This window comes from Mesoplodon mirus (assembly GCF_964341445.2).
Source record: "Mesoplodon mirus genome assembly, chromosome: 5".
Lineage (NCBI taxonomy): Eukaryota > Metazoa > Chordata > Mammalia > Artiodactyla > Ziphiidae > Mesoplodon > Mesoplodon mirus.
The window spans coordinates 154,827,386-154,841,495 of NC_138980.1; the positions used below are offsets into that span (position 1 = coordinate 154,827,386).

Below are 14,110 nucleotides of genomic sequence, written 5' to 3' on the forward strand. Positions count from 1 at the left end.
CCAGGGAAGCCCTCAAACCATTTTTTAAAATGTGTCTCTCCCAACTGCAACTTTTTTCTTCCCTACACTTATTTTCTTTAAACGATTGAAGAGAGCTTGAATGAAAGACACATTTTTCATTTTCACCAAGAACTTTATTGAACAAGGTATTCATCCTTTTGTTCCACTACCTTCTGCCATTTTCAGGCAACTTCATAATTCTATCTTCCCCAAACTTTTTATCTTTTTGAGCAAAGAACTGTTCCAGGTGCCTTTTACAGTCTTCCAGGAATGGAAATTTTTTTCCATTAAGAGAATTTTGTAAAGACTGAAATAAATGGAAATCTGAAGATGCAATGTCTGGTGAATACAGCAGGTGAATCAGAACTTCCCAGCTAAGCTGTAACGGTTTTTACGTGGTCATCAAAGAGACATGCAGTCTTGTGTTATTCTGATGGAAGATTATGCATTTTCTTTTGACTACTTCTGGATGCTTTTCGAGTGCTGCTTTCAGTTGGTCTAATTGGGAGCAGTACTTGTTGAAATTAATCATTTGGTTTTCTGGAAGGAGGTCATCATAGAGGACTCCCTTCTAATCCCACCATTTACACATCACCTTTGGATGAAGACCGGCCTTTGGTGTGGTTGCCGGTGGTTCGTTTCCCCCCGATCTCTTCCATTCCATATTATTGTACAGTATCCGCTTTTCATCACAGGTCACAATTTGTTTTAAAAACGGAATGTTTTCATTACATTTCTGTAGAGAATTGCATGTGGAAATAGGGTCTAGAAGGTTTTTTTTCACTTATGTGGAACCCAAACTTCAAAGCAATGCACATAACAAAGCTGGTGCAAATGATTTTCAACACTTGATTTGGATATTTTGAGTATGTCAGCTATCTCTCGCGTCGTATTCATTGTTTTCAATTAATGTCTCGATTTGATCGCTGTCACCTTCAACTGGTCTTGGTCTACCCGACCATGGAGCATCGTCCAGTGAGAAATCTCCAGCACGAAACTTCGCAAAACACTTTTGACACATTCGATGTCACAGCACCTTCTCCATACACTGTGCAAATGTTTTTTTTTGAGTTTCAGTTGCGTTTTTACCTTTCTTGAAATAATAAAGCCTAATATGATGAAAATACTGCTTTTTTCTTCCATCTTCAATATAAAAATGGCTACACAAAAATTCACCAATTTTGATGTCTTTTTTAAATGCACAGTAATATGACAGCTTGCATACAATCTTAACAAAATTGTTTCAAATGATGTTAAAGACAACTAAGTGATACTAGAGCCACCTTATGGAAAAAACCAAACCTTTTGGCCAGCCCAATATTAATCTTTTTAAGTGTTTCCATTAGTCTTTTAAATGGGTTGTGGATTATCCCCTTTACATGAGTAAATAGTTTTGAGTAAAAACGCATTTTAAAAGCCAATGTAATATACACCAATATGTATAAAATAGATAACCAATAAGAACCTGCTGTATAAAAAATAAAATTTTTAAAAAGCCAATGTAAATGACTATGGCCAGTTTTTGTTTAAAAGACAATATAAATGCATGGTAATGGTTGGGATGATACATTCCAGTGTGCCTACTCATTTTAAAATGTATGGCTATGGAAAAAGCCTGCCTTATTGTCTCTCATCAATCACAGCCCCTGCCATCTGAAGACCTTAAAATATAGTGATCTTAATGCTCAAATGTGCATGGTAGATATTTTGATATTTGGCTTAAGGAATACCAAAATATCAGCATTTTGATATTTAGATTCACTAAAAAGTAAAAATAAATAAATATTAAAGAAATCCATATAATAAGTTTAGTATAGGCTTTAGGGCTTCAACCTGTATTGTAAGGAGCTAACCTCTTGGTGAAGAGAGCTTTTTGAATTCCTGGGACATTTGGCCAGGTGGGGATGGGAGAGAGGAGGTTGCCTTTTTGTTTATTCCAAGGTTAGGGTATCCAGTGGAAAGGTGTTTCTTTCTAGTTTTCCTGGACTACTTAGTGCCTTTCCTCATGTTCTGTACCTCCCCCGTCCTCTACATTGTACATTGTTAGTCAATGTTGGATTGTAATTGAGTTCACCATGTAGAAGGGACATAAGTCACGTTACCCAGAAATAAAAATTTTGCATTTGGCCAGACTTTACATAGTATCTTGGGAACTTGCGGCTAGGGTATAGGAGAAACATCAAGGGCCATAGGCAGATGTTGATATCATAAAAAGAATGACAGCCAGATGTTATGTGCCTCTTGAAGGAAGACTAATACTACCTATCAAGTATCTCCTTGCTAAAACAAAAAACATTGATAGGCAAAGCCTCTAGATCAGGGTCTCTCAACACTGACACTTGAGGTTTTGGATCAGATAATTCTTTATTGTGGGAGCTGTCCTAGATATTGTAGGATGGTTAGCAGCATCCTTGGTATACAACTGCTAGATGCCAGTAGCGCCTCTCTACTTGTGACAACCAAAACTGTTCTCAGACGTTACCAGATGTCTCTCGGGTAGCAAAATCACTCTTGGTTAGGAGCTTTTTGCTGCTAGATCTAACTACCAGTTTATGGAAATAGGGGACAGATTAACCTGTTAAACATTATTCCAGGGATTGATCACATCTGCAAAATCCAGAATGTGGAACACTGGACAAATGACCTAGTTTCTTCAATAAATAAATTGTAAAGATAATAAAGAAGGGGAACTCTAAGATTAAGAGACTTAAGGAAATGTCAGTGTCAACCAAATGCAATGTATGAACCATGTTTGGAGCCTGATCAAGACAAACCCATGTAAGAAAACACTTCCAACAGCTAGGGAACTTTCAACACCATCTTGATATTTAATGTTTCAGAATTAATTCAGGAGGATATCTTTTAGAGGTAGATACTGAACTAGTTATGAAGTCAGAGTTCCGGGTTTTGCATCAAAATAATCTGTGAGCCTGTGTGTGGTACGTGTGGGGTGGGGGAAATAGATGGATGAGATGATGGATGAAATGAGATTGGCCATGAGTTAATGACTTTTGAAAGTGGATAATGAGGTTCATCATCTTCTCTACCTTTTGCATTTGACATTTTTTATAATTAAAAACAAAAAAGGAAACATAGTACTGATAATATCAAAAAAGAAGCAAAACTGGGTAATAATTAGGAAGAATCACCGTTCTACCATTTGAATGGACGAGTTCAAAAGGAATTAATTCCTAGATCTCTGGGTATAGGGTGAACTATTCAAATAGTTTCCTAATGAGAGCAAAATATACAGTATAAGCTGATCAAGTCTGTATTTAAAAAGTGCTGCTAGCTGACTTTTATTTATAGTACTTGTCATAATTATCACTTAAATCTCAAATGTTTTATAAACATGTTAATACTTTGAGAGGCACTTTAACCGTAACAAGCCTGTATATTCAGCCCCTTGTCAAAGAATTATAAACATTTTAATTTGACAACACATGAAGTAGGTGGGGCCAAAAGGGACCATATTAGGGCTTGTTTTTTCATTTTAAAAAAATGGAACTTTTTTGGTTTGTTTTTAGTTTTTTGGCTGTGTTGTGTCTTTGCTGTGCGCGGGCTTTCTCTGGTTGCGGTGAGCGGGGGCTGCTCTTCGTTGCGGAGCGCAGCCTTCTCATCTCGGTGCCTTCGTTTGTTGCGGAGCATGAGCTCTAGGTGTGCGCGCTCGCGGGCTCTAGAGCGCAGGCTCAGTAGTTGTGGCGCACGGGCTTAGTTGCTCCGTGGCATGTGGGATCTTCCCAGACCAGGGCTTGAACCTGTGTCCCCTGCATTGGCAGGCAGATTCTTAACCACTGCGCCACCAGGGAAGCCCTAGGGCTTGTTTTAAAGTGCCTTATTCAGAGGGCTGAGACAAATCCCACACCATACCAAATGTTCATTTTAACCAGAGTACTTAAGAAAGAGAGAGAAAAAAGGAATACAACTTAGCTGAAGTATTCATTTTTATAAAAATGTGTTTTATTTTAAAACAAGTCTATAAAAGTAGAAATCCCATAAAAAAAATACAGATTACTCTGACATGTTAGCAAAGTAGCTTACGGCTGGACTTGAGTTTGGAAGTACTGTATGTTTGAGGGCATCCGGGAGTCAGAGGCCAACCGGATCCTACCTCCAGCCCTTGTCACTAATCTGTAAACAATAATTTCAAGTAGTATTTAGCACTTTTTAACTACTATGGAATTGAAACCTAATCATTTCCTGTGTAACACTACTTTAAAATGTTCTTCCTTAGGTCTGAGCAGATAAGGGCACTTCATACCATTGTTTCTAACATTTGAAAAATCTGATTTAGAAAAAGCAATGTTAATAGAAGTGATGAGTTTGGGCTTTTTGTTCCATTTTGAACATATGGGGAGGTCATCAATTTAAATAAGAAATTAGTGTTTTGTGTTTTTCAAAGTAAAGTAGAATTTAATCCTTTTGCTTCCATGTATCATTAAAAAAAAACCATTGATGCCATCAAAAGGTTCAACACCTGAGCCTTAACTTTTATGCAGGTGCCAGCTGTGCTAACTGCTCTGAAACTGCGTGGAACATACACGTGGTTCTGCTGTGTATTTCTGATTGAAACGAACATGCGGTTCTTCTTAGGGAATTCTAGGTCCAGTAACCTTATAAAATGAGTTGTTTCAATCATTGCGGGAGGCCATTTTAAACAGAAAAGGATAATTTAAAATACTTGATTCCAGAGTAATATAAAAATAACTTCAAGAACCTCAGTGATAAAGGAAAACAACAGGTAACCTCAGTTCAGCATTCCAACCATTTTAAGAATTAGAGACTGACTGGTTCCTACCACCTTTCTAAAACAAAGCAAGTCACTTTAAAAGCTAAAGAACCTATGTTAACATAATTTGATCATCAAGTCAGAAGTCCACAATTAAATTTCCTCAGCTAATTTAGAATGCTGGGAACACAGTACAAAAAGGAGACTTCATTAATGTGCATCAGAGGATCCCCCAGGTTAACCTGTCATAGAAAATTGCCTCTTGAGCCTGTAAATTCTAACCAATTCTATACCTCTGGTTGGCCGGTTGTTTTTTTATTTAGGTTTTAAGGTGAATGCCCTGGGGCTATTTGTTTCCATATACCTAATTGCAAATCTAAAGGCAAAGTTGAAATGTGTATTTTTCTTTCTATCCTCAGCAGACTGCCGCAAATCTATGATTCTCATTCTGTTCAGCCTACAGTACAAATAGCTTATTATTTTTTGCAACCTACATCTTATAAAGCAGTACTGAGAAATTAAATAGAAGAAAGTCCAGTTGCCATATAGACTATAAAAATGATTTGCTGGTGGTGATTTTTAAGCTTGATTCTAAGTAGATTTAATAAGAAGGGCACTTGGAAGAGGTGGCTCAAATTTTGCTCTTTAAGGTAACTTGACATTATAGACTCACTCTCCTAAAATTTCAAAAGGCATACAGCTTAGGCTCTTAAGGATATAGCAGTGATAAAAGCTTTCATAGTCATTTTTCAAAAGCAACACTTCATAGTTTTCTCTCTCCAACGGTTCTCTAATATACTTGTAGAATGAAGGCAAGAGAAAACCAAGAATAAAAAAATAGCTGAGCTCTCCACAATTGGGCTTCCTGCCTACTTTCCCTGTTCAAAGAAAAGAGGAGACACCATCCTGCAATAGATACTTCATAGACAACTGGGCTTCTGCAGTGTCAGTCGGCATCTGATGCCCCATATCTCCTGGTTCTTTTTGTTGCCAGTGGTTGGCCTGGCGATGGTGGTAAAAGGGGAACAATTAATTTGTAGATGAGGAAGGGCTTCCTTTAATAGTTGAAGGGTACTGTCTGGCACGATTCCAAAGACTTGTAGTGTTTTTAGTGTGGGAATTTCTCCGAGTTCACTGGAAAGGAAGAGAGAGACTTTCAGAGCAGCAGTATCTATGGTAACTGTTCCCCTAGAGTAACATGACCCACTTTTTACAATTTGTATTATATTTTATAAAATGCAAACTGAAGACATAATTTGCGATCAGTTATTTGAGAAAATTGTAAAGGTGAATCAAACCACAAAGCACAGCCCATAGCTTGGGCAACACAGCGTAAGGAAACACACAAGTGCATTTTGTTGAATTTCTAATAACTGGAAAACTCCAAGGTTTATTTAAAGTCCAACCATATTTTCTTCCTTTCTCCATTCTTGGTTTAGACTGAAAAGTGTCACCGTGTTGTGAGGAGAAGCCAGCAAGCTAGTGGTGGTAAAAGTAAATGTTTTACTGTGGCATCAGACGGAGTCACCAAAGGCTACATGCAACTTAAGGATATGGACTTGACCTTTACTTGAACTAGGCTCGTCCTCTCAAAGGGAGATGTGAGCAGAGCCGATAACTTCTAAATAATGGTTAATACTCAACAAGTCCATTACATGTGATGAAACCTAACAGTGACTTCATGACGGTATTTTAAGGTTATGTGTTGGGTGCAGATAGAGACAATAGACATCTTACTTCTCTACATAGTACCACTTTTTTTTTCTGTCACATGTATCACAGTCCTCTTCCAAGGTATTTCACATTAAGTGAAACACAACTCGGTCAAGAGTGAAATTCTGTTCCACAAAAAAGGGAGCCTGTTTTCCCAAAGTAAATACTCTTTGGTAATGATTCTTTTTTTTTTTTTAACCCAGGTCTGTGTGCTTAGAAATTCATCTCTCTGATCTGTATGTGCTCCAGGTTGGGACACACAGTACAAAGTCTCAGGAAAGGGAATATTTAGTTTGGAGTTTCAACAAAATCCCACTGCAGATCGATGAGCATATCCATCACCTAGAATTAGAAGCATCCTTTATATTTTCATATTGCCAACAATTACTTAAAAAAATAAACCTTGCTGATAATAATTGTCACCTTGCCTCCAATCTTTCTTCCTGTCAGCTTAGTGTATACACCAATGACCAAGGCATCTTCGTAAAGCCTAGCTCAGACTATGTCCTTCCCATGCTCAAAAATCTTTGATACCTCCCTCATGTTTACAGAACTCAAACCACTCTGTTGGCCTTGGGCCCTTCATTGCTAAACCTGCTCTCCCACTCTTCCCGCTCTAAGCGTATTTATTCTACATTCAAGAAAGTGTTTTAAACCCCATAGGTGTTTACATACATTAGCTGAAAACAAGAGGAAGGGTAATTTAGAAAATAAAAGTACTATCCAAGTAAAATAAATATGCTCGGTGTTCCTAAGGGGGCGGTAAGATCCAGAGGTCACAACAGACCGAAAAGAAAGTCAGCAAGAACAAACTGTTGTTCGTAAAGTAAGCTAATCTCTGGAACAGAGACAGGAATGCACGGGGCTTCCCTGGCGGCACAGTGGTTAGGAATCCGCCTGCCAAGGCAGGGGACGCGGGTTCAAGCTCTGGTCCGGGAAGATCCCACATGCCGCGGAGCAACTAAGCCCGTGCACCACAACTACTGAGCCCGCATGCCACAACTACTGAAGCCTGTGCGCCTAGAGCCCGTGCTCTGCAACAAGAGAAGCCACCGCAATGAGTAGCCCGTGCACTGCAACGAAGAGTAGCGCCCGCTCGCTGCAACTAGAGAAAACCCGCGCGCAGCAATGAAGACCCAACACAGCCAAAAATAAAATAAATAAACTTACTTAAAAAAAAAAAAGAAAAAAAAGAAACAGGAGTGTAAAGAAAGGTCAGTATACATAGGTGTTTATACTTATTATCACTGAAGATGATAGCAATCCTGTCCCAAACTTAAATCCCTCTTATGTGAAAACTGAGCATGAGAACTTTGTCATAGCCATGAGAATTTGGTTTCTGCGATCTCCAGATTAGCCAAATTGTAAGACATTCTGCAGTGGATAGTATTTAAAAGAAGAAACTATAGGTGGGAGTGAGGAGGGATGGCAGATGATAGAAGAGGAAATGTTCTTGCAACAGCACTTCAAAAGAGCTTGGTGAGGAAGGAAATTACACCAGACACTTTGACACTCAGGTGTTTACATGTGAGTAAGAAGTGAGTGGTGTAAGATGGGATGGTGGACGAATGATCATTCCCAAGTTGAAAAACCAGAAAGTCTCTAAAATTTTAAGGAGAACAAAAAAACAAAAAACAACAACAATCCTCTTGTATGTGTATCACCTACAACACAGCAGAACACATATGCAAGTATCTCTTTGAAACTACAAGGTAAGAGACTGAAAAGCCAACGAAGGGAGAGTAAATAGGTATGAATAGTTTAAGAGCCATAATTTCTGACTTAAGATGTATAAAATGACACTGATGTCTTAAAGTGTCTCTAGTTAGTAAACAAAAGGTATTTATAAACCCTTTCACAGGTTCACTGCTTACCTCATCTACATAATCCCATTTTCCTTATCAAATCTTAAATTCCTCAACTACAAATTCTCCTACAGGAGTTATTATTTAGTCTCTCCTAATCTCAAATCACTTTACTATCTACAGCTTGGATTTCTTACTTGAATGAGAAATACAGAATAATTAGGACTTTTGGATATAAGGAAAACAGACCAATTAAGGAGTAAGGGAATAAATACAATGAGGGTATATCCTGCAGACAAAAACCCTACAGTTTCCCAAGTATTTTAAAGCATTATCATTACAGAAGAAACACACTCAAATTTTATTTTCCCACTTCTGAGATAAGAAATGAAAATTCTTTAGCACAAATGACTTTCTGGAAATTATTGTTGAGGATCCTAGAATTCTTACTATGCATTTCACAGACATCAGCCGCCAGAATGACTGAAATTGGAGGGCAAGACATTTTATCTGGAGAAACTTTTAAGGATAGGGTACTAGCAAACTCATCTTAATGGATTCACAAGGTAAACCAGTATACTATCTACGTAATGTCTTAAGAAACATACTCTTTTACCTTAAAGTTCAAGGACAGCATCTTTCTTCTGTCTGTTCTCACTCTATTCTGGTGGTCTGGCTTGTCACTAAACTCCTGATGCCCGTTTCCCTTATTTCGAGACAATATTTAGACAAATCAGTTACAACAATGCTGTGAGGGTTCACACCTAGGTCTGTGACTTCAGGCCCATGCTCTGAACCATCAATTCACACTGCTGCAGATATTACTATGCAAGCATTATCATCCCACTGGCTAAAAATATGTGAAGGCTCACAGCCTCCCCTTAGCCTCTGCTCAAGAGAAAGCATTTGGGTATTCTCTGCTTAGCTTCTTTCTCTCTGGAGAGAAAGAACAAAAGTAAGACACGTGGATAGATTCTCTTGAGAAAAGCAACCAAAGAAGAATGATCACTGCACTCCAGGGTGCTGCACAGACAATGAAGCTGAAGCCTAGATGGCAAGGACGGGAAAGAATGGCTGACAGAGAAACCTTTTTGGGTGGACACTGCAGGCTCCTAGGAGCTCTGGATGCTAGAAAATTCAAGTGGCAGGAGATTTTTTTTTTTTTTTTTTTGCGGTACGCGGGCCTCTCACTGTTGTGGCCTCTCCCATTGTAGAGCACAGGCTCCGGACGCGCAGGCTCAGCGGCCATGGCTCACGGGCCCAGCCGCTCCGAGGCATGTGGGATCCTCCCGGACCGGGGCACGAACCCGTGTCCCCTGCATCGGCAGGCGAACTCTCAACCACTGCGCCACCAGGGAAGCCTGGCAGGAGATATTAGTAAGAGTTCCATGCATATGAATTGAGACCCCAACATCTGAGAGCCCTGAAACTAAATACTAGCATTCCTTTTAGGCAGTGCTTTCCCAAATGAGATACCCACTCAGACCCTGAGCCCCAAGATTAATTACAGTGATTTATTAAAAAATGTAATTACCAGATTCCCTAATTCTACTAGTTAACTCTATGTAGCTGAAGTATCTGATTTATTCATTAATTCCTTTTTAAAAAAAAATTATTTTTTAAAAATTGAAGTATAGTTGATTTACAATGTTGTATTGGTGTAGAGCAAAGTGACTTAGTTACATATATGTATACATATATTCTTTTTCAGACTCTTTTCCATTATAGGGTATTACAAGATATTGAATATAGTTCCCTGTGCTATATTACAAGATACTGAATATAGGTCCTTGTTGTTTATCTATTTTACATATAGTGGTGTGTATCTGTTAATCCCAAACTCCTAATTTATCTCTCCCCCCTGCTGTCCTTTCCCCTTTGATAACCATAAATTTGTTTTCAATGTCTGTGAGTCTATTTCTGCTCTGTAGATAAGTTCACTTGTATCATTTTTTTAGATTCCACATATAAGTGATATCACATGATATTTTCCTTTTTCTGTCTCATTTACTTTACTTAGTATGATAATCTTTAGGTCTATCCATGTTGCTGCAAATGGCATTATTTCATTCATTTTTATGGCTGATTAATGTTCCATTGTATGTATATGTGTGTGTGTGTGTGTGTATATATATATATATATATATATATATATATATATATATATATCACATCTTCTTTATCCATTCATCTGTTGATGGACATTTAAGTTGCTTCCATGTCTTGGCTACTGTAAACAGTGCTGCTATATTCATTAATTCTTGAAACTAACTTACAAGATCCAAACCAGTAATTTGAGGACTACATAAATTCTGTGTTCAAATTCACTACCTTTCTTTGGTAGGAACCAGAAGCTTGATTACCTTCATATGGATAGTGAGTTTAAATGAGGTCAGCAGCCTAATTCAGGGCATACTGGTTGGAATGAGAAAGAAGGGCACCAGGCCAAATCCAAAGATACTGACTTCTTGAGGTTTTTAATAAAACTGCTATACATTTATATCTGAACCAGGGAAGAATTTTCCAGCCCTTTGAAATATAGGAAAACTTCTTAGAACTATAGAGATGATGTTATTTCCAGGATGACTTGGGTATAGTGCTTCTTAAAAGGAAGATGGACCGATTCTGTTTTTGTTTGCACTGCCTTGATGTTGTGGAAGTTGCTGAGCAGGTACAAAATTAATCCCTGTAACAGCTACCAGCTTAGATACAGACTACTTTGCACGTGTCCAGGAGATCTGGAATGCAGACCCAGCTCAGCCAGTAACTCACTACTCAGCTTTGGGTAAGTTACTTTACTCTTCTGGATCTCAATCTCTCCCCTTTTCAAAGACAGCATCACTCTTACAATACTTACTACTTAAATTGTTTATTTTTTCCATTCCTTGACCAACCAGGACAGATGCCACTAGAAGATTACAGAATTTTTCCTCTAAGCTCAGATGAAGGCTTTTGGAGTCAACTCTAGTAGACTTGAAAAGTTTCGGAAACACACACAGGCACGCACGCACACACACGCACACACTGGGTCTGCCTACCCCGTCATATAATCTGAGCTTCCTGGGAGTAAAGGCTATCTTCTCCCACTTTTGTAAGTTCTCCACAAGTACTAGTACAGTATTCTAATATTTAAACTCGCTCACAGCTAAATAAACGTTTAGTAAACTACCTCAATCCACTCAACTTTACTAGACATTTTAAGCAAAAAATTTTGCCTTGGTTTTTCTATTTTGCTAGTCTTTCCTAACCAGTGTGTGGTACACTAATTTGATGTTTAAGTAAGTTTTAAACATCTGCCGTTAATAATGGATTTTACCACCAAGGGACATCTCTTTTGGTCCCTGCCCTCTGCTTGCTTTAGAAAACAGAAGTACTTACAGTAAAGTTTCAGGTATTATGTCATAGCACCGACTGAGTGATAGGTGTTGGAGGTAGTTGAGCTGGAAAAATTCCGGAAAGCAGTCACTTTTCAGCATGACACTATCGCTGTAACAGAAGGAAAAATTTAAAATCTAGCCATCAATCCCAGATGGAGAAGACAGGAATAGCCTTATCACTTAGTTCCTTCAATTCAACATATTAAGATCCTTTCTTCATTCAGTGAGCAGTCATGAATTTTCATTTTTTAAAAAATTTTTTGTCTTAAATAAAAACATACCTTAAGTCTAGGTGGACAAGACTGGGACATCTTCCAACTAAGGTAGAGACATCTAGAAAAAAAATGATGGTCATTATCAAATGAGGAATCAGACAAGGATCCCTGCTGTTAATACTTCATTTCACATTGTGCTGGAAATTCAGAATGGTGCAATTAGAGTCACTCACTATTAGAGACAAAAAACAAAATTATCATCTTGTCATATAAGACTTTCTACCTGGAAAATCCAAGAGAATCATCTGAAAAAACTACTGGAAATACACAGTAAGAGAACTAACTGTAAAATGACTGGAAAACAAACTCCTTAGCTTATCTATGTGCCAGCAATAGCTGGCTGGAAATAGGGAAAAACAAGTCCTATTCACAATAGCAAAAAGCAAAACCAAATAGCACAATATATAAACAAGCAACATATCATAAAGGTACCACTCAAAATCAGTGGGGGAGATCATGGATTATTAAAAAAGAATATGGCTACCACAACTGGAAAAAATTTACTTCTCCAGCTCAAATAAAATATCCAAATAAATTCCACATGTTAAAAACTTCCAAATGAAAAAATGAATAATTATTCGTTGCATCTTGGGATAGGTAAGGAGTTTCTAAGCATAAAGTAAAACATAAAGGGAACACTGATAATTTACTACATAAATTATTTTTATTTTTATTTATTTATTTTGGTTGTGCTGGGTCTTCATTGAGGCACGTGGGCTCCTCTAGTTGCGGTGTGCAGGCTCTACAGCACGCAGGCTCAGTAGTTGCAGTGCACGGGCTTAGTTGCAGCGTGTGGGATCTTGGTTCCCTGACCAGGGATCGAACCTGGCCCCCTGCATTGGAAGCACAGAGTCTTAACCACTGGATTACGAGGGAAGTCCCCTGCTACACACATTTTTAAAAACTCTACCATGTTAAAGCAAAACAGAACACAAGCAGAATTAAAGAGGTATCAGAAAACTGAGAATGTTTCCAACAGAGTTAATGGTCTTATTATATAAAGAATATTAAAAAAAAATGGGCAAAGAATATAAACAGATACTTTCCAAAATATAGACATAATAAAAATGGAGCAAGAAATGCAAAATAACATTATTGCTTTTCTGCCCTCAAATGAAAAACAAATCCTATTATAATGCCCAGAATTGATGAACTATCATAAAGCAGGTCTCCCCATATACTAAAAGTGGATATTTAATTTTATGCAGCCTTTCAGAAGACCTGATTTTTTTATTTTGAGTGAACTGATCTTTTTTTAAAAAAAAGTGTTCAGGGTATTACACACTTAGCTCTTTGGCTCAGTAATTCCACTTTTAGAAAAATAATTAGAGATATGCATTAAGATATTCATTGTAGTGACAGTTACAAAAGCCCCTCCCCTGATTACTTTAATAGGTTAACCTTCATCCAATCTATGGAACACAATGCTAATAGCAGCTATTAAAAAGCTTTTTAGGGCTTCCCTGGTGGCGCAGTGGTTGAGAGTCTGCCTGCCAATGCAGGGGACACGGGTTCGAGCCCTGGTCTGGGAAGATCCCACATGCTGCGGCGCAACTAGGCCCGTGAGCCACAACTACTGAGCCTGTGCGTCTGGAGCCTGTGCTCCGCAACAAGAGAGGCCGCCATAGTGAGAGGCCCGCGCATCGCGATGAAGAGTGGCCCCCGCTTGCCGCAACTAGAGAAAGCCCTCGCACAGAAACGAAGACCCAACACAGCCATAAATAAATAAATAAATTTAAAAAGCTTTTTAATAACATTTTGTGACATGAAAAAATACTCAGGATATGTTGTATAGTGAAAACAAAACAAATAATATAAAGTGCATTATAATCTCAATTTAGTTAAAACACACAAACTCATATTTACACACAAACACACACAGAAAGAAAGGGGGCTGGGGGTTGGAAGCCTGGAAGAAAATAATCCAAATGTTAACTACAGTCACCAATGATGGTAGGATCAGAGATAACTTTTCAGAATTTGGAAGAAAGTCACATGCCGTACTTTGTAATCAGAAAATGAATCAGTGTTATTTACTTTGAAAAACAGACAAATTTTATTAATGTTTGAGGGTTTTTTTTCCCCCTTCTCACAGCTACATCTTCAGTCCCCTCCCCTCCCCTGAATCCTAGACTTGCATTTTCAACATGCCCACTGGGCTATGTGATAAGCATCTCAAATTTATGCCTAAAACCAAACGCTTGATTTCTC

The 14,110-nt window shown here is 38.2% G+C and overlaps 1 protein-coding gene across 2 annotated transcripts in view; it reads right to left on the reverse strand.

Moving 5' to 3' along the window:
• Positions 1 to 3,938: 3,938 nt before the first annotated feature.
• SKP2 (S-phase kinase associated protein 2) overlaps positions 3,939 to 14,110 on the reverse strand; it is a 32,763-nt gene continuing 22,591 nt past the window's right edge. For both annotated transcript variants that reach the window (XM_082620681.1, XM_082620680.1), the window contains 3 exons: positions 11,906 to 11,957; positions 11,626 to 11,733; positions 3,939 to 5,863 (listed from right to left, as the gene is read on the reverse strand). In XM_082620681.1, the coding sequence (XP_082476807.1) occupies positions 5,650 to 5,863; positions 11,626 to 11,733; positions 11,906 to 11,957 (374 nt within the window). In that variant the 3' untranslated portion in view covers positions 3,939 to 5,649. The remainder of the gene's footprint in view (positions 5,864 to 11,625; positions 11,734 to 11,905; positions 11,958 to 14,110) is intronic.